This window comes from Panulirus ornatus, chromosome 6, assembly GCF_036320965.1.
Source record: "Panulirus ornatus isolate Po-2019 chromosome 6, ASM3632096v1, whole genome shotgun sequence".
Taxonomy (NCBI): domain Eukaryota; kingdom Metazoa; phylum Arthropoda; class Malacostraca; order Decapoda; family Palinuridae; genus Panulirus; species Panulirus ornatus.
The window spans coordinates 1,816,439-1,835,145 of NC_092229.1; the positions used below are offsets into that span (position 1 = coordinate 1,816,439).

The 18,707-nt window shown below is 40.2% G+C and overlaps 1 protein-coding gene and 1 long non-coding RNA gene across 6 annotated transcripts in view; one reads left to right on the forward strand and one right to left on the reverse strand.

Annotated features, from left to right (window-relative positions):
- LOC139748990 (uncharacterized) overlaps window positions 1–1,748 on the forward strand; it is a 60,635-nt gene extending 58,887 nt beyond the window's left edge. For all 3 annotated transcript variants that reach the window (XM_071662346.1, XM_071662347.1, XM_071662345.1), the window contains exon 9: window positions 619–1,748. In XM_071662346.1, coding sequence (XP_071518447.1) covers window positions 619–702 — 84 coding nt within the window. In that variant the 3' untranslated portion in view covers window positions 703–1,748. The remainder of the gene's footprint in view (window positions 1–618) is intronic.
- Window positions 1–18,707, reverse strand: part of LOC139748992 (uncharacterized) — a 90,913-nt gene that overhangs the window by 20,092 nt on the left and 52,114 nt on the right. For 2 of the 3 annotated variants that reach the window (XR_011712860.1, XR_011712858.1), the window contains one exon: window positions 16,082–18,523. This is a non-coding gene — a long non-coding RNA (uncharacterized lncRNA). Of the gene's footprint in view, window positions 1–16,081; window positions 18,524–18,707 lie in introns of those variants that run through there. The other variant, XR_011712859.1, reaches the window with a different exon arrangement.

Below are 18,707 nucleotides of genomic sequence, written 5' to 3' on the forward strand. Positions count from 1 at the left end.
ACTACCACACTTCTCTTAACCTATCATTTCTTATTAAGTCATCCCTCTTCATACAACATCTTGTTCTCGAGCATTTATTTTCTAATACTTTCAACTTTGTGTCTTCCATATTTTTTTCTATGGCCCATACCTCACTTCTCTATACATCACTGCCAGGACTGTTGTACTATCAGACACACATCTTTGTCGTAACATGTAGTGACTTCTGTACACATTCTTTTGTGCACCCTTAGTCCTCTCTCTCATCCTGTGGATTCCTTCATCTCCCATGGTTCCATCCACTACAATGTGTACTTTGAGATCTGTAAATGAAATTCTTTTCCTTTAAGTTCTCTCCATTCAATTTTATACATCAGTCAGCTTGTGTCTGTTCCCTGCTAAACTTCACAATTTTAGTTATGCAGTTATGGTCAACTTTCTCCTTTGATACACTCTCAGACTTGACTCCACTTTGAGCAGTTTCTCTCTCTAGCCTGCCAGAAGAGCCATTACATCTGTGAGTAGCATCTGATTCACCTCCCAGGCCCATGACCACAATAAATTGCAAAACTTCCCCCCACCTCTCTCTCTTAAGACCTTCACATGTAATTATTATTTAGATTTTTTTTTTTTTTTCAGTCGCCACAGAAAGAAGATCTCAGCCATGATGATACTTTGGAGAAGGAGGATTTGGATGAAGTTGGGGATGACTTCACAGGGTAGTGATATGTTCTGTGTGAATTATGTCTGTATTGTGTCATGTAAATTGATTGAACCTATTGGTAGTAGTTGAGACCTGCTGCCACAACACTAGCCAGGTTCTGCACACAAGATGATGTAAAATGTAGACATTGCTGGGTGTAAAGTGTGTTACGAATGCTTTTAGATGTACAAGACTTATTCTGTGGGTGTTAAAATATACTGTAGAATAGTTGAGTTACCTGCAGAAAATTGTATGCAGCAGAGCAATCATCATGACTGGCATTTAAAGATGGTGAAATTAGTTTGGTAATTTTTTTTTGTGCTCTTTATTCAGTTTGAAATTGGGTGGTGATTTCCATCAAGTGATGATTTTACTCCATGTACCATTTAAATGTGTGCAGTTAGTAATTAGCAGTTTGGGAAATCATTTACATAAGCAAATATGTTGTGTTAGGTATAGTTTTTCATATATGAATAACTCATTATCGAATAAGAGTATTGTTTAACATCGTTTAATTATAATCCTAGTTTATTACTTTTTGTAACAGGTCCAGGCAAGTTAACAATACTTTCTTCATGTTTGTGATAGTGAAAATAAGGCAAATCTTGTGTTGAAGCTCTTATAAGCCTATTTTGTTTTAAGTATTTTTCTCAACTAATTCAGCTAAAGTTTTAAGTGCTGCACTGTTGAAGTTACCAGGAGTGTTACTGATCTGAATGTTAACTAGAATTGTATATATCATATCACATATATGTGTGAGGTTCATAATTTGTATGTTAGTACTGAAGCAATTAGATCATAAATGTGGAAATGAAGCATTGGTAGCTAGCCTGAATATGAAATTGATATCCTGTTACATCTCAGGTTTGAAAACTTGAAATGAAAGTGGTATACACTTTACATGGTTTTACAAAGAAAATGAGATTGCTTTTTTCTATACTTGATATTGACGTTGCTTGTCGTGTTATAGGTCTTTCCTCATCTAGAGGACTTTTAATCTATTCATTGATTTTCATTCATGTATGGATATTATTGCTACACAGTCATGAAATATATGTTGTTTTGATGACGGTTTATCAATCCAAAAATATCCCTAGCACTTGATGGTGGATGCATATTTTTTTCAACTCTTTAGCATGTCTGTGGTGTAGATGTGTCAGCAGTGCCCAAATGTTCATTAAGAGCACAGTACTTATGTATTTTAAACAGTCCTACATGTGAAGTAGCTGTGTTCTGAAGAAAGATACATGTATAGGAGAGTCATTACTTTTGTTGGCAGATGGTCCAGTTATGAAAATCAAGTGACATTCTTGGATATTTATAATATAGAGAATAAGGCTGTTTGCTGATGATACAGCGCTGGTGGCTGATTCGTATGAGAAACTGCAGAAGCTGGTGACTGAGTTTGGTAAAGTGTGTGAAAGAAGAAAGCTGAGAGTAAATGTAAATAAGAGCAAGGTTATTAGGTACAGTAGGGTTGAGGGACAAGTCAACTGGGAGGTAAGTTTGAATGGAGAGAAACTGGAGGAAGAGAAGTTTTTTAGATATCTGGGTGTGGATTTGGCAGCGGATGGAACCATGGAAGCGGAAGTGAATCATAGGGTGGGGGAGGGGGCGAAAGCTCTGGGAGTGTTGAAGAATGTGTGGAAGTTGAGAACATTATCTCGGAAAGCAAAAATGGTTATGCTTGAAGGAATAGTGGTTCCAACAGTGTTATGTGGTTGCGAGGCATGGGCTATAGATAGAGTTGTGTGGAGGAGGGTGGATATGCTGGAAATGAGATGTTTGAGGACAATATGTAGCATGAGGTGGTTTGATCGTGTAAGTAATAATAGGGTAAGAGATGTGTGGTAATAAAAAGAGTGTGGTTGAGAGAGCAGAAGAGGGTGTTTTGAAATGGTTTGGTCACATGGAGAGAATGAGTGAGGAAAGATTGACCAAGAGGATATATGTGTCAGAGGTGGAGGGAATGGGGAGAAGTGGGAGACCAAGTTGGAGGTGGAAAGATGGAGTGAAAAAGATTTTGAGTGATCGAGGTCTGAACATGCAGGAGGGTGAAAGGCGTGCTAGGAATAGAGTGAATTGGAACAATGTGGTATACCGGGGTCGACGTGCTGTCAATGGATTGAACCAGGGCTTGTGAAGTGTCTGGGGTAAACCATGGAAAGTTCTGTGGGGCCTGGATGTGGAAAGGGAGCTGTGGTTTCGGTGCATTATACATGACGGGTAGAGACCGAGTGTGAACATATGTGGCCTTTGTTGTCTTTTCCTAGCGCTATCTCGCACACATGAGGGGGAAGGGGGTTGTTATTTTATGTGTGGTTGGGTGGCGATGGGAATGGATAAAGGCAGACAGTATGAATTATGTACATGTGTATATATGTATATGTCTGTATGTGTATATATATGTATACGTTGAGATGTATAAGTATGTATATTATGCGTGTGTGGACGTGTATGTATGTACATTTGTATGTGGATGGGTTGGGCCATTCTTTCATCTGTTTCCTTGCACTACCTCGCTAATGCGGGAGACAGCGACAAAGCAAAATAAAAATAAAAGTGTTGAGTTTGAGTATGTGACTGATCGTAGCTTATTCATTACTTTCCTTAGCAGATAAGCCTTTTACTAAAATCAAAGTGACAAGTTTATGGAGTTATGTAATACAGAGAATAAGGATGTTGAGTTTGAGTATGTGACTGATGGTGGGTTATTTTACTGCATAGTTATTTGAGAGCAAAGGATGTAAGGGGAGTGGGGGAGGAATGGGATGCATTTAGGAAAGCGGTGATAGCTTGTGCAAAAGATGCTTGTGGCATGAGAAGCGTGGGAAGTGGGCAGATTAGAAAGGGTAGTGAGTTATGGGATGAAGAGGTAAGATTATTAGTGAAAGAGAAAAGAGAGGCATTTGGACAATTTTTGCAGGGAAATAGTGCTAATGACAGGGAGATGTATAAAAGAAAGCGGCAGGAGGTCAAGAGAAAGGTGCTAGAGGTGAAAAAGAGGGCAAATGAGAGTTGGGGTGAGAGTATCATTAAATTTTAGGGAGAATAAAAAGATGTTTTGAAAGGAGGTAAATAAAGTGCCTAAGACAAGAGAAGAAATGGGAACATCGGTAAAGGGGGCTAATGGGAAGGTAATAACAATTAGTGGTGATGTAAGGAGATGGAGTGAGTATTTTGGAGGTTTGTTGAATGTGTTAGATGATAGAATGGCAGATATAGGGTGTTTTGGTCGAGGTGGCGTGCAAAGTGAGAGGGTTAGGGAGAATGATTTGGTAAACAGAGAAGAGGTAGTAAAAGCCTGTGGAAGATTAAGCCGGCAAGGTGGCGGGTTTGGATGGTATTGTGGTGGAATTTATTAAAAAGGTGAATGAATTGTTGACTGGTTGGTAAGCATATTTAATGTACGTATGACTCATGTAAGGTGCCTGAGGATTGGCAGAATGCATGCATAGTGCCATTGTACAAAGGCAGAGGGGATAAAGGTGAGTGCTCAAATTACAGAGGTATAAGTTTGTTGAGTATTCCTAGGAAATTATATGGGAGGGTATTGATCGAGAGGGTGAAAGCATGTACATAGCATCAGGTTGGGGAAGAGCAGTGTGGTTTCAGAAGTCGTAGAGGATGTAGGGATCAGGTGTGTGCTTTGAAGAATGTGTGCAAGAAATACTTCGAAAAGCAAATGGATTTGCATGTAGCATTTATGGATCTGGAGAAGGCATATGATAGAGTTGATTGAGATGTTTTGTGGAAGGTATTAAGAATATATGGTGTGGGAGGCAAGTTGCTAGAAGCAGTGAAAAGTTTTTATCGAGGATGTAAGGCATGTGTACGTGTAGGAAGAGAGGAAAGTGATTGGTTCTTAGTGAATGTTGGTTTGCGGCAGGGATGTGTGATGTCTCCCTGGTTGTTTTAATTTGTTTATGGATGGGGTGGTTAGGGAGATTAATGCAATAGTTTTGGAGAGAGGGGCAAGTATGCAGTCTGTTGTGGATGAGAGGGCTTGGAAAGTGAGTCAGTTGTTGTTCGCTGATGATACAGTGCTGGTGGCTGATGTGGGTGAGAAACTGCAGAAGCTGGTAACTAAGTTTGGTAAAGTGTGTGAAAGAAGAAAGGTGAGAGTAAATGTGAATAAGAGCAAGGTTATTAGGTACAGTAGGGTTGAGGGACAAGTCAATTGGGAGGTAATTTTGAATGGAGAAAAACTGGAGTAAGTGAAGTGTTTTAGATATCTGGGAGTGGATTTGGCAGCAGCTGGAACCGTGGAAGTGAGTCATAGGGTTGGGGAGGGGGCGAAAGTTCTGGGAGGGTTGAAAAATGTATGGAAGGTGAGAACATTATCTTGGAAAGCAAAAATGGGTATGTTTGAAGGAACAGTGGTTCCAACAATGTTATATAGTTGTGAGAAGTGGGCTATAGATAGGGTTGTGTGGAGGAGGGTGGATGTGCTGGAAATGAGATGTTTGAGAACAATAGGTGTTATGAGGTGGTTTGATCGAGTAAGTAATGAAGGGGTAAAGGAGATGTGTGGTAATAAAAAGAGCGTGGTTGAGAGAGCAGAGGAGGGTGTTTTGAAATGGTGTGGTCACATGGAGAGAATGAGTGAGGAAAGATTGACAAAGAGGATATATGTGTCAGAGGTGGAGGGAACAAGAAGTGGTAGACCAAGTTGGAGGTGGAAAGATGGAGTGAAAAAGATTTTGAGTGATCGAGGCCTGAACATGCAGGAGGGTGAAAGGTGTACAAGTAATAGAGTGAATTGGAACGATGTGGTATACTGGGGTTAACGTGCTATTAATGGATTGAACCAGGGCATGTGAAGCGTCTGGGATAAACCATGTAAATTTTTGTGGGGGCCTGGATGTGGAAAGGGAGGTGTGGTTTTGGTGCATTATATATGACAGGTAGAGACTGAGTGTGAACGAGTGTGGCTTTTGTTGTCCTTTCCTAGCGCTACCTCGCACGCATGCGGGGTGGGGGGGGGTTGTTATTTCATGTGTGGCAGGGTGGCGACGAGAATGAATAAAGGCAGCAAGTATGAATTATGTGCATGTGTATATATATGTATATGTCTGTATATATATATATATATATATATATATATATATATATATATATATCTTTTTCTTTCTTTCTTTCATACTATTCGCCATTTCCCGCATTAGCGAGGTAGCGTTAAGAACAGAGGACTGGGCCTTTGAGGGAATATCCTCACCTGGCCCCCCCTCTCTGTTCCTTCTTTTGGAAAATTGAAAAAAAAACGAGAGGGGAGGATTTCCAGCCACCCGCTCCCTCCCCTTTTAGTCGCCTTCTACGACACGCAGGGAATACGTGGGAAGTATTCTTTCTCCCCTATCCCCAGGGATAATATATATATATATATATATATATATATATATTTTTTTTTTTTTTTTTTTTTTTTTATACTTTGTCGCTGTCTCCCGCGTTTGCGAGGTAGCGCAAGGAAACAGACGAAAGAAATGGCCCAACCCCCCCCCCCCCATACACATGTACATACACACGTCCACACACGCAAATATACATACCCACACAGCTTTCCATGGTTTACCCCAGACGCTTCACATGCCTTGCTTCAATCCACTGACAGCACGTCAACCCCTGTATACCACATGACTCCAATTCACTCTATTTCTTGCCCTCCTTTCACCCTCCTGCATGTTCAGGCCCCGATCACACAAAATCTTTTTCACTCCATCTTTCCACCTCCAATTTGGTCTCCCTCTTCTCCTCGTTCCCTCCACCTCCGACACATATATCCTCTTGGTCAATCTCTCCTCACTCATTCTCTCCATGTGCCCAAACCATTTCAAAACACCCTCTTCTGCTCTCTCAACCACGCTCTTTTTATTTCCACACATCTCTCTTACCCTTACGTTACTTACTCGATCAAACCACCTCACACCACACATTGTCCTCAAACATCTCATTTCCAGCACATCCATCCTCCTGCGCACATCTCTATCCATAGCCCACGCCTCGCAACCATACAACATTGTTGGAACCACTATTCCCTCAAACATACCCATTTTTGCTTTCCGAGATAATGTTCTCGACTTCCACACATTTTTCAAGGCTCCCAAAATTTTCGCCCCCTCCCCCATCCTATGATCCACTTCCGCTTCCATGGTTCCATCCGCTGACAGATCCACTCCCAGATATCTAAAACACTTCACTTCCTCCAGTTTTTCTCCATTCAAACTCACCTCCCAATATATATATATATATATATATATATATATATATATATATATATATATATATATATATCTTTTTTTCTTTCTTTCAAACTATTCGCCATTTCCCGCATTAGCGAGGTAGCGTTAAGAACAGAGGACTGGGCCTTTGAGGGAATACCCTCACCTGGCCCAATTCTCTGTTCCTTCTTTTGGAAAAATTGAAAAAAAAAAAAACCGAGAGGGGAGGATTTCCAGCCCCCCGCTCCCTCCCCTTTTAGTTGCCTTCTACGACACGCAGGGAATACGTGGGAAGTATTCTTAATCCCCTATCCCCTGGTGGAAAGATGGAGTGAAAAAGATTTTGTGTGATCGGGGCCTGAACATGCAGGAGGGTGAAAGGAGGGCAAGGAATAGAGTGAATTGGAGCGATGTGGTATACCGGGGTTGACGTGCTGTCAGTGGATTGAATCAAGGCATGTGAAGCGTCTGGGGTAAACCGTGGAAAGCTGTGTAGGTATGTATATTTGCGTGTGTGGACGTATGTATATACATGTATATGGGGGGGGTTGGGCCATTTCTTTCGTCTGTTTCCTTGCGCTACCTCGCAAACGCGGGAGACAGCGACAAAGTATAAAAAAAAAAAAAAAAAAAAATATATATATATATATATATATATATATATATATATATATATATATATATATATATATATATATATATATATATGTATACTTTGAAATGTATAGGTGTGTATGTGTGGATGTGTATGTATATACATGTGTATGTGGGTTAGGCAGTTTTTTCATCTGTTCCTTTGCGGTACCTCACTAACTTGAGAGACAGCGGCAAAGTATAACAAGATAAAATTAAATAGTAATTTGAAATTCCAATGTGTGAGTGAGGGAAAAAAATATGTACTGTGAGAATGAAACAAAGTCACAGCTTAGTATATCTTTCTTGGAAGTACAACAGGGTCTCACAATAATGGTACATATTCACACTTGCTTACCTCTTTTCATTCCTGGCACCATCCTGCCCCACAAGAAACAGCATTGTTACCCCCTGCTTCAGCGAGGTAGCGGCAGGAAATGGACAAAAAAAGGCCACATTTGTTCACACTCCGTCCCTAGCTGTGATGTGTAATGCACTGAACCCACAGCTCCCTGTCCACATCCAGGCCCCACAGACCTTTCCATGGTTTACCCCAGACATTTAGCATGTCCTTGTTCAGTCCATTGACAGCATGTTAACCCTGGCATACCACATTGTTCCAATTCACTCTATTCCTTGCACACCTCTCACCCTTCTGTATGTTCAGGCCCCAATTGCTCAAAATCTTTTTCACCCCATCCTTCCACCTCCAGTTTGGTCTCCTGCTTCTCTTTATTCCCTCCTTCTCTGACATATATCCTCTTTGTCATCTTTTCCTCACTCATTCTCTCCATATGTCCAAACCATTTTTACACACCTTATTTTGCTTTCTCAACCACACACTTTTTATTATCACACATCTCTCTTACCCTTTCATTATATATATGTACACCACGTCGTTCCAATTCACTCTACTTGCATGTCTCTCACTCTCCTTTATGATCAGGCCCTGATTGCTCAGAATCTTTTTTCACTTCATTCCTCCCATCTCCAATTTGGTTTCCCCTTTCTCCTTGTTCGCACCACTTCCAACACATAAATGCTCTTGGTCAACCTTTCTTCACTCATTATCTCCTTTTCTTCAAACCATTTCAGCACATCCTCTTCTGCTTTCACAACCATACTCCTTTTTTACATCATGCCTCTCAACCTTTCATTACTTACTCGTTTAAACCACTTCATACCACATATTATCCTCAAACATTTCATTTCAGACCCTCCTCTGCACAGCCTTACATCCATAATAATATTGTTTGGGCTACTTTTCCTCCCACTTAACATTCTCTTTTTCCAAACACTTAAGTGCTTCCAGAACTTTTGTCCACTCCTCTACCCTATTACTCTTCTGCTTCCATTCGCTGCCATTTCCTCTCTCAGATATCTAAAACACTTCACTTCTAATTTTTCTCCTTTCAGACCTGCATCTCAACTTATTGTCCCTCAACCCTACTGAAGTTTATAACCATGATTTCATTCACAATTTCAACTTCCTTTCTCACACTTCCAAACTCAGTCACCAACTTTTGTAGTTTCTCATTTGAATCTATACCAGTACAGTATAATCAGCAAACAACAACTGACTCGTTTCCCAAGCCCTCTCATCACCCACAAACTGTATACTTTCCCCTTTCTCTGAGACTCTCACATTTGCCTCCCTCATCACCCTATCCATAAACAAATTTACAAACCATGGTAATATTACACACTGCTCAAGGAGACCAACCTTCACATTGAACCATTCACTCTCATCTCGTCCTACTTGTACACAAGCCTTACATCAATGATAAAAGCTTCTCACCACTTGCAGCTTTCCTCCTACACCATGTATTCTCAAGACTTTCCACTAAGCATCTCTATCAACCCTATCATATGCTTTTTCCAGATACATAAATGCCATATACAAACGCATCTGTTTTCATAAGTATTTCTTGCACACATTCTTTGTAGCTAACACCTAATTCACACATCCTCAGCCACTTCTGAAATCACACTGCTCCTACCCATTTTGATGCTCTTAATACATACCTTTACTTTCTCAGTCAATACCCTCCTTTTCAACTTACCAGATATTTTTTTTTTTTTTTTTTTTTTTTTTTTTTTTTTTTTTGCCGCTGTCTCCCGCGTTTGCGAGGTAGCGCAAGGAAACAGACGAAAGAAATGGCCCAACCCACCCCCATACACATGTATATACATTCGTCCACACACGCAAATATACATACCTACACAGCTTTCCATGGTTTACCCCAGTCGCTTCACATGCCTTGATTCACTCCACTGACAGCACGTCAACCCCGGTATACCACATCGCTCCAATTCACTCTATTCCTTGCCCTCCTTTCACCCTCCTGCATGTTCAGGCCCCGATCACACAAAATCTTTTTCACTCCATCTTTCCACCTCCAATTTGGTCTCCCTCTTCTCCTCGTTCCCTCCACCTCCGACACATATATTCTCTTGGTCAATCTTTCCTCACTCATTCTCTCCATGTGCCTGAACCATTTCAAAACACCCTCTTCTGCTCTCTCAACCACGCTCTTTTTATTTCCACACATCTCTCTTACCCTTACGTTACTTACTCGATCAAACCACCTCACACCACACATTGTCCTCAAACATCTCATTTCCTGCACATCCATCCTCCTGCGCACAACTCTATCCATAGCCCACGCCTCGCAACCATACAACATTGTTGGAACCACTATTCCTTCAAACATACCCATTTTTGCTTTCCGAGATAATGTTCTCGACTTCCACACATTCTTCAAGGCTCCCAGAATTTTCGCCCCCTCCCCCACCCTATGATCCACTTCCGCTTCCATGGTTCCATCCGCTGCCAGATCCACTCCCAGATATCTAAAACACTTCACTTCCTCCAGTTTTTCTCCATTCAAACTCACCTCCCAATTGACTTGACCCTCAACCCTACTGTACCTAATAACCTTGCTCTTATTCACATTTACTCTTAACTTTCTTCTTTCACACACTTTACCAAACTCAGTCACCAGCTTCTGCAGTTTCTCACATGAATCAGCCACCAGCGCTGTATCATCAGCGAACAACAACTGACTCACTTCCCAAGCTGTCTCATCTCCAACAGACTTCATACTTGCCCCACTTTCCAAAACTCTTGCATTCACCTCCCTAACAACCCCATCCATAAACAAATTTATACCTCTGTAGTTTAGATATTCAACTTTATCCCTCTTGCCTTTATATAGTGGCACTATACATGCATTCTGCCCATCATCAGGCACCTCACCATGATCCATTTATTCTTTGAAAATCCTTAGCAACCAGTCATCAACACAGTCTCCCCCTTTCTCAATAAATTCAGCGGCAATACCATCGACTCCCACTGCATTGCCACATTTCATCCTCCCTAAGGCTTTCATTACCTTTTCTCTCTCCACCAAACCACTCTGTCTCTCACTTTGCAAACCATCTTGACCAAAACAAATAGAACCAGGAGACCATATTGAAAATGGAAGATGGATGGATGGAGTGAAAAAGATTTTGAGCGATCTGGGCCTTGGACATGCAGGAGGGTGAAAGGCGTGCACGGAATAGAGTGAAATGTAACAATGTGGTATGCTTGGGTCAATGTTCCCTGGTGCTTCCTCACTTTATAGGTGTATGAATTAGTACCACTCACCTGGGTATTTGGAGGGTTAGTGACAGCTGTGTAGTGAGCTGGTAATTCATTGTTTGTGGAGTTCCCATTCCTCTGATCCAGGTATCTCTTTTCTTTCTGCTTAACCCACATGTGAACTGCTGGCATTCTCTCTGTGTACATACAGTATTTCTTTTTCACACATAACATTTGACAAATCTTAACTGAAAGCTCATTCATCATAACCAGATTTTCCTGTGGTGAGCACTTGGCATTAACCCTGCCTTTTAACAAAATGGTTGGAGCAATAGATAGAAGCAGTAGGTAGGATCATTATCCAGGAGGATTAGGTAGAACTAATATGTAGGAACATTAGTTGTGAGTATTAGGTAGGAGTAATTGGTCGGAGAATTAGCCAGAACATTAGGGAAACACATTTGGTAGAAGTATGAAAATTATGTAGGAGGCTCTGAAAACTGTACTAGAGTTGCCCTCTGCCAGTGATCTGTTGAGGGTGAGGCACTAAAGGCTAAGAAGTGGCTTGAGTTTACCAGTTATGGAGATTCTTTTGCTGTGGCTACCCCCTTGAGGGACTTTGAAAGGGAATGGGCATCATAGATATAGGAGATAGATTGTCATTTCATTCATGTGACAACCTCTTGAAATATTCCAAACCCTTTGGCTGTGATTTGTGACTGGTCACAATACACAATGTTTCTTTGTGAAATATAATTAAGGCCCACAACTCGGAAAAAACAATTGTAAACCTGTGTGGTTCTCCAGCCCTCCACCACCCAGGAAATTGTATCATGATTGTGTAAGTTGCTCTTTACAAGCAGTGACTTACTTGAAAGCTCTTGTATGCTCAGTAACTTGATCAATGGACTGCTTTCACTCATACATCTATCATCTCTAATGTTACCAAGTTTTCGTATATGTATGTAATTTATGAATGTTGTGCTGTCATAAGATGCAGGATGTCTTTTGAATTATAATGCATAAAGAAATAATATATGGTGTATTTTACAAGTGTTTATAAGTAGGCATCATGGAAGACTGCTTAATGACCCTTTAAATCTGGCCCCTTAATGTTTTTTTGCTCCCTTTTCAGTTTGCTCATCTATATAATTGTATGTTATGCATTATAATCTATCTTTCTATCTGTATCTCTGATGCTATGTCCCTGGAACTCCCTCAAGGGGATGGCCACAGCAAAAGAGCCTCGATGACTAGTGATCTCCAGTGCCACTTCTTGGTCGTTAGTGCCTCACCTGAGCAGCCACTGGCGGAGGACAGCTGTAGTGCAGTTTTTCCAGAGGCTCCTACCTCATGATTATATCAACTTTTTTTTACTTATTTCGTCTACCTAATGTTCCTGCCTGGTGTTGCTAAATATTTGTTCCAAATGTTCCCACATAATGCTTGTACTTAATGCTCCTGCCCAATGTCCCACATACTATTTCTATCTATTGCTTTTACCATTTTGCCAAAAAGCAGGTTTATCGCATAGCATTCACTGTAGGGAAATCTAGTGTTATGAAGATTGGGATTTGTGAGTTAAGTGTTGGCAAGTGTTCTGTATGACAAGGAGATCTTGTACATTTGTGGACAGAATGCCAGCAGTTCATGTTTGGGTGAGGCAGAAAGAAAAGACAGCTGCCTGGATCAGAGGAGTGAAACTTGACAACCACTGATGTGATGCCTTACTGTGCTGCTTTCACTAACCATCCTGATATCCATGTGGGTAGTCCTGGTAAAATACCTCCCTGGCCAGTAGTAGGTATATTATGATGTATAATTAAAGATACATGATGGTACTTTTTCTTTCTATGTTGGAGGATTCTGTCATGGACAAAAGTCCACATCAAGGCCAGGCCTTAATTGAAATATAGAGATGTCTCTGAAAGGGTAAAAGACAAAGGAAAGTATGTATGAATTCAAGGGAATGTATTTATGTATTGTAAGATGGATAGTTTATAAGGAGTATGTATAATAGTATGATTAAACCCTTAAAGGGTTTAGTGTGAGGGACATTAGAAATAGAGTGGAAGAGTACTGTAGGGAGAGAGATGGGGGAAGAATGCATGGAATGGTGTTCCTGGGGGAGGCATGTAAGGACAGGAGGAAGTTGAGACTTTTGCCGTGGTCACCTCTTAATGGGAGTTCCTGGAGGGAATGGATGTCAGAGAGAGAGAGAGAGAGAGAGAGAGAGATGGCCTTTCTCTTTGTTACTGGCTCTACCTGGATGGATCATATTTATTTAGTAGAGGTAATGGATTCAGCTATATTGTTTTATTTTACAAATATAAAGTAGTCATATCCTTTTCACATAGCTGTCCACTGGTTAATTTTACTGTTTTTGAGTTTTGTTTTTCAGTATGTTCATATATCTTTTCAGCATTTGTTCTTCCTCTTACATTTTACATGCATAGGCATCCATTACTCTTTTCACTCATGATCTGCTTCATAATGGTAGGTGAGTAACTTGTACCAATAAGTCTTCCCCGAGGTATTGGGCATTCTTGTGCTTTTGCCAAACTTTAGTGTTTCCAGCCTAAGTAAAGCAGAATTAATTCTCACAAGAGGTGCTTGTCACTTGAACAAGACTGTTTACATGGAAATGATATATAGGCCGAGATAACTTGTCTCAGTAATGTGAAAGCCAAAGGTGATATGCAGAATGCATCAGTAGATCAGATTTTTTTCTTCAGCACTTATTAGTAGGTGTGAAGAGGGTTGGTAGTTGAAATTTTTAGCAAGATTATCACTGTGCCATCTATTTTGATGCCTAGGAAGGTGAATTACGAATGGTAAATATTTCATGCTGTCTTGCAACATGTGTTCATGAAGTACATAAGTGTGTTGCTCAAAAGGTACCATTATAGTACATTGAATTGTATTGAATGCTTGAATAAAATTGATAAGCTGCAAATCTGGAGATTATTGGAAGGTGAGAATATGCCCTTAATTTAATAAGGCCAATCTATTGTTTCTGGAGTTGATGCAAATATCCTTTTCCAATTAAATGTATTTTATGCATTGTTTTTGGATGGTATAGCTACTACCAAACAAAGTATATAGAGTATGCAGTGGAATTTATAAAAAAAGGGGGTGACTCTGTTGTTGACTGGTTGGTAAGGTTATTTAATGTATGTATGATTCATGGTGAGGTTTCTGAGGATTGGCAGAATGCTTGCATAGTGCCATTGTACAAAGGCAAAGGGGACAAAGGTGAGTGCTCAAATTACAGAGGTATAAGTTTGTTGAGTATTCCTGGTAAATTATATGGGAGGGTATTGATTGAGAGGGTGAAGGCATGTACAGAACATCAGATTGGGGAAGAGCAGTGTGGTTTCAGAAGTGGTAGAGGATGTGTGGATCAGGTGTTTGCTTTGAAGAATGTATGTGAGAAATACTTAGAAAAGCAAATGGATTTGTATGTAGCATTTATGGATCTGGAGAAGGCATATGATAGAGTTGATAGAGATGCTCTGTGGAAGGTATTAAGAATATATGGTGTGGGAGGCAAGTTGTTAGAAGCAGTGAAAAGTTTCTATCGAGGTGGTAAGGCATGTGTACATGTAGGAAGAGAGAAAACTGATTGGCTCTCAGTGAATGTAGGTTTGCAGGAGGGGTGTGTGATGTCTCCATGGTTGTTTAATTTGTTTTTGGATGGGGTTGTTAGGGAGGTGAATGCAAGAGTTTTGGAAAGAGGGGCAAGTATGCAGTCTGTTGTGGATGAGAGAGCTTGGGAAGTGAGTCAGTTGTTGTTCGCTGATGATACAGCGCTGGTGGCTGATTCATGTGAGAAACTGCAGAACCTGGTGACTGAGTTTGGTAAAGTGTGTGAAAGAAGAAAGTTGAGAGTAAATGTGAATAAGAGCAAGGTTATTAGGTACAGTAGGGTTGAGGGTCAAGTCAATTGGGAGGTAAGTTTGAATGGAGAAAAACTGGAGGAAGTAAAGTGTTTTAGATATCTGAGTGGATTTGGCAGCAGATGGAACCATGGAAGCGGAAGTGAATCATAGGGTGGGAGAGGGGGCGAAAATTCTGGGGGCCTTGAAGAATGTTTGGAAGTCGAGAACATTATTTCGGAAAGCAAAAATGGGTATGTTTGAAGGAAAAGTGGTTCCAACAATGTTGTATGGTTGCGAGGTGTGGGCTATGGATAGAGTTGTGCAGAGGAGGGTGGATGTGCTGGAAATGAGATGTTTGAGGACAATATGTGGTGTGAGGTGGTTTGATCGAGTAAGTTATGTAAGGGTAAGAGAGATGTGTGGTAATAAAAAGAGTGTGGTTGAGAGAGCAGAAGAGGGTGTTTTGAAATGATTTGGTCACATGGAGAGAATGAGTGAGGAAAGATTGTCCAAGAGGATATATGTGTCGGAGGTGGAGGGAACGAGGAGAAGTGGGAGACCAAATTGGAGGTGGAAAGATGGAGTGAAAAAGATTTTGAGTGATCAGTGCCTGAACATGCAGGAGGGTGAAAGGCGTGCAAGGAATAGAGTGAATTGGAATGATGTGGTATACCGGGGTCGACGTGCTGTCAATGGATTGAACCAGGGCATGTGAAGCATCTGGGGTAAACCATGGAAAGTTGTGTGGGGCCTGGATGTGGAAAGGGAGGTGTGGTTTCGGTGCATTATTACATGACAGCTAGAGACTGTGTTTGAACGAATGTGGCCTTTGTTGTCTTTTCCTAGCGCTACCTCGCACACATGAGGGGGGAGGGTGTTATTATTTCATGTGTGGCGAGGTGGCGATGGGAATGAATAAAGGCAGACTATGAATTATGTACATGTGTATATATGTATATGTCTGTGTGTGTGTATATATATGTATACGTTGAGATGTATAGGCATGTATATTTGCGTGTGTGGACGTGTATGTATATACATGTGTATGTGGGTGGGTTGGGCCATTCTTTCGTCTGTTTCCTTGCACTACCTCGCTAACGCGGGAGACAGCGACAAAGCAAATAATAATAATAATGATAATAAATCTTTAGGAATAGTAACTTGTTATATCCAGCTTTTACCCAAAATTTTTATGGGACATCATGTCATCCTTGCACATGTCTGTGTGTGTGAACACATTTGCATAACATGAACAGGATGTGATAAATACTTCGTGCATACATTGTAGGTCCCCCTTATGAAGTTCACGAACTAAGTAGGTTTTGGGACAGAAAGTTGCATAAGTTTGCCTGTTATGAAAATAATTACTTTGGAAGTTGCAATAAATTTAGGAATACTTAATGTTGGGAAGTTCAAATCTATATCCCATATGTATTGAACAAAGACAAATATCATGGCACATTTTATTATTTTATTTACAGTCTGCACCAAAAGTTGTAGTGAGCTGAGAAAAAGACTATGGTTAAGAGGCTTAAAGAATGTAATTATCACTTACCATCTTGATCCCCCCCCCCCCTTTTTTTTTTTTTACATTCCCCTTCTTGATGCAGTTCTGTGGCCTATTGGGAGTGCTGTTGGCAAGATTTTTTGATATTAGGGAAAAATTACCCTATAGCTGCTTAATTGCCACCTCAAGCTTTGGTACAGAAGATGTACATATGACATAGTCATTGCTTCACAATAGAGCAGGTTTTTAGTTGGTTTTAGGCTGGGACTGTTTGTTGGCCAGTCTTCACCTAGGCACTTGGGTTCAGACCTAGCAGTGTGGCAGGGAGTCTCATCATGCATAAATGTTTATGCCTTTGCACTTTCAAGTGAATTAGGTAAATGGTCAGTAAATGAATTAAAGTGCACTACCTGGTTCACTCTCAAATTAGATGACCAAATCTCCAGCACCGTAGTAGCTGAAACAGCCCCAAACCAGAAGAACAGTGTGTTTTAGTCCTTTTTGTGTACTGTGGCAGGTGTGGGGTCCAAGTGAGGTGGTGTTTCGAGTCAGTAAATGTCATCTGGTCACTCCACAAGACCACATCATGGTTTTCCATGCTTCTTGGTCCCAGACAATGTATTTCTTACAAACTTTTGCTTGTTTATCCTTGGTGGCAGTCAGTAGAGGTTTTCATTGGGCACAAAAATGACGGAATCCCAAGTCATTATGAAATAAATTTTGAATACTCTTAAGCAAGACATGTCGAGCAAATTAGGGTGTTGCTTTATTTGACGGTCTGTCAGGGATGGACAGGTATCAACTTGTCTTGCAATAACTTTATAGTTCTTGGGAGACTTTAATCTTGGCCCTCCAGACTAGAGAAGAGGAACTGGTTCCTTAAACAGCTTCACCATCATTTAAGCACTTAGTTGGCAGGCGTCTGTTTTCTCAGCAATATATTTCAAATTATGCTCTGCTTTGTGTTGTGATGTCTGTTGTAATTCTCTTAGGCATAATTGGATGGCACAAGAGCTAGGTAACTGCAGATGTATTTGGAGAAAAAAAATAGAACACCGGAAGACGAACAAAACAGACGAGCCTTATGGTTGCAACACACAAACTAATGATTATGACGTATTACATTATTACCAAACCTGACTATCGCTGTCGATGCGTTACTTTACATATTACAGTTATTACACTTGCCAGGGTCTCTTAAGAGACAAGAAACTTCCTGCAATAACCCGATGGCCCTCTTGTGCCTTAACTTTTGGTGCAGACTGTATGTGTAATTCCTGGTGGAACATAGGTAACACAAGTGACTCATGTTATATTGAATCCTCTTAAGCTATTGTAGTAGATGGAAGTAATTTACAAACTTTTTTGATAAAGTTTGTAATTCATGTGAAAGCATGTCCTACTGTACTTATATTATTAATAGTGCTAATTTTGCAACACCAGTATATGTAATTCACACATATGAAGAATACATGAACATTGAGTTATGAATGAATTAGCTACTTGTAAATATTTTTTAGACTCTTAAATGAACAAGAAACTTGTGAAAACTTGTATTTAAAGACATCTAAATCTTGTATTGTAAAATGTATTGATCCTATGCTTGCCATGTAATTTCTGAACGTTTGGTCGGTATCCCATTAAGGTAGCTTTGAGTGTAGATTTTCTTGAATTTATTTTAGTGCTACTATTAGTTATCCACAGGAAAATTGTGCTAGTTTTTATTGATACTTCATAAAACCTTTGTATAACAAAATTAAACTTTTAGGTAGATGTACTTGAAAAATAAACTTTGTCCTGCAGATGCTGTATTATTTTCCTTGGTGATAAGGTTTATGGATTTTTTTTCATGTGCGGGAATGTATGAAGAATGTGGTAGAAGTGGTTGCTTATAATATGGGATCAGAGTAAAGCAGAGACACTTAACAGTCATAAAAGTTTACCTTGAAAGAGTGTTGTCCCAACATCAAGGTTTTGGAATTCTCCTTTCATCTTTCCGTCTTCAACCTTTTTATCCTGTAAGAGTCAGGTTTATAAGTACTAAAGAAATGCAGATTGATTTGTAATATGTTTTTGATTTGGTATAAGCCATCCTTTATTCTAAGTGGTTGGGTAAGTTTTAGAAGGATTTCGTGCAAAAATTCTTGGACCTTTATTATAAGCTGCACCCTGAAGTGTAGGAATTTTATAATGCACATCA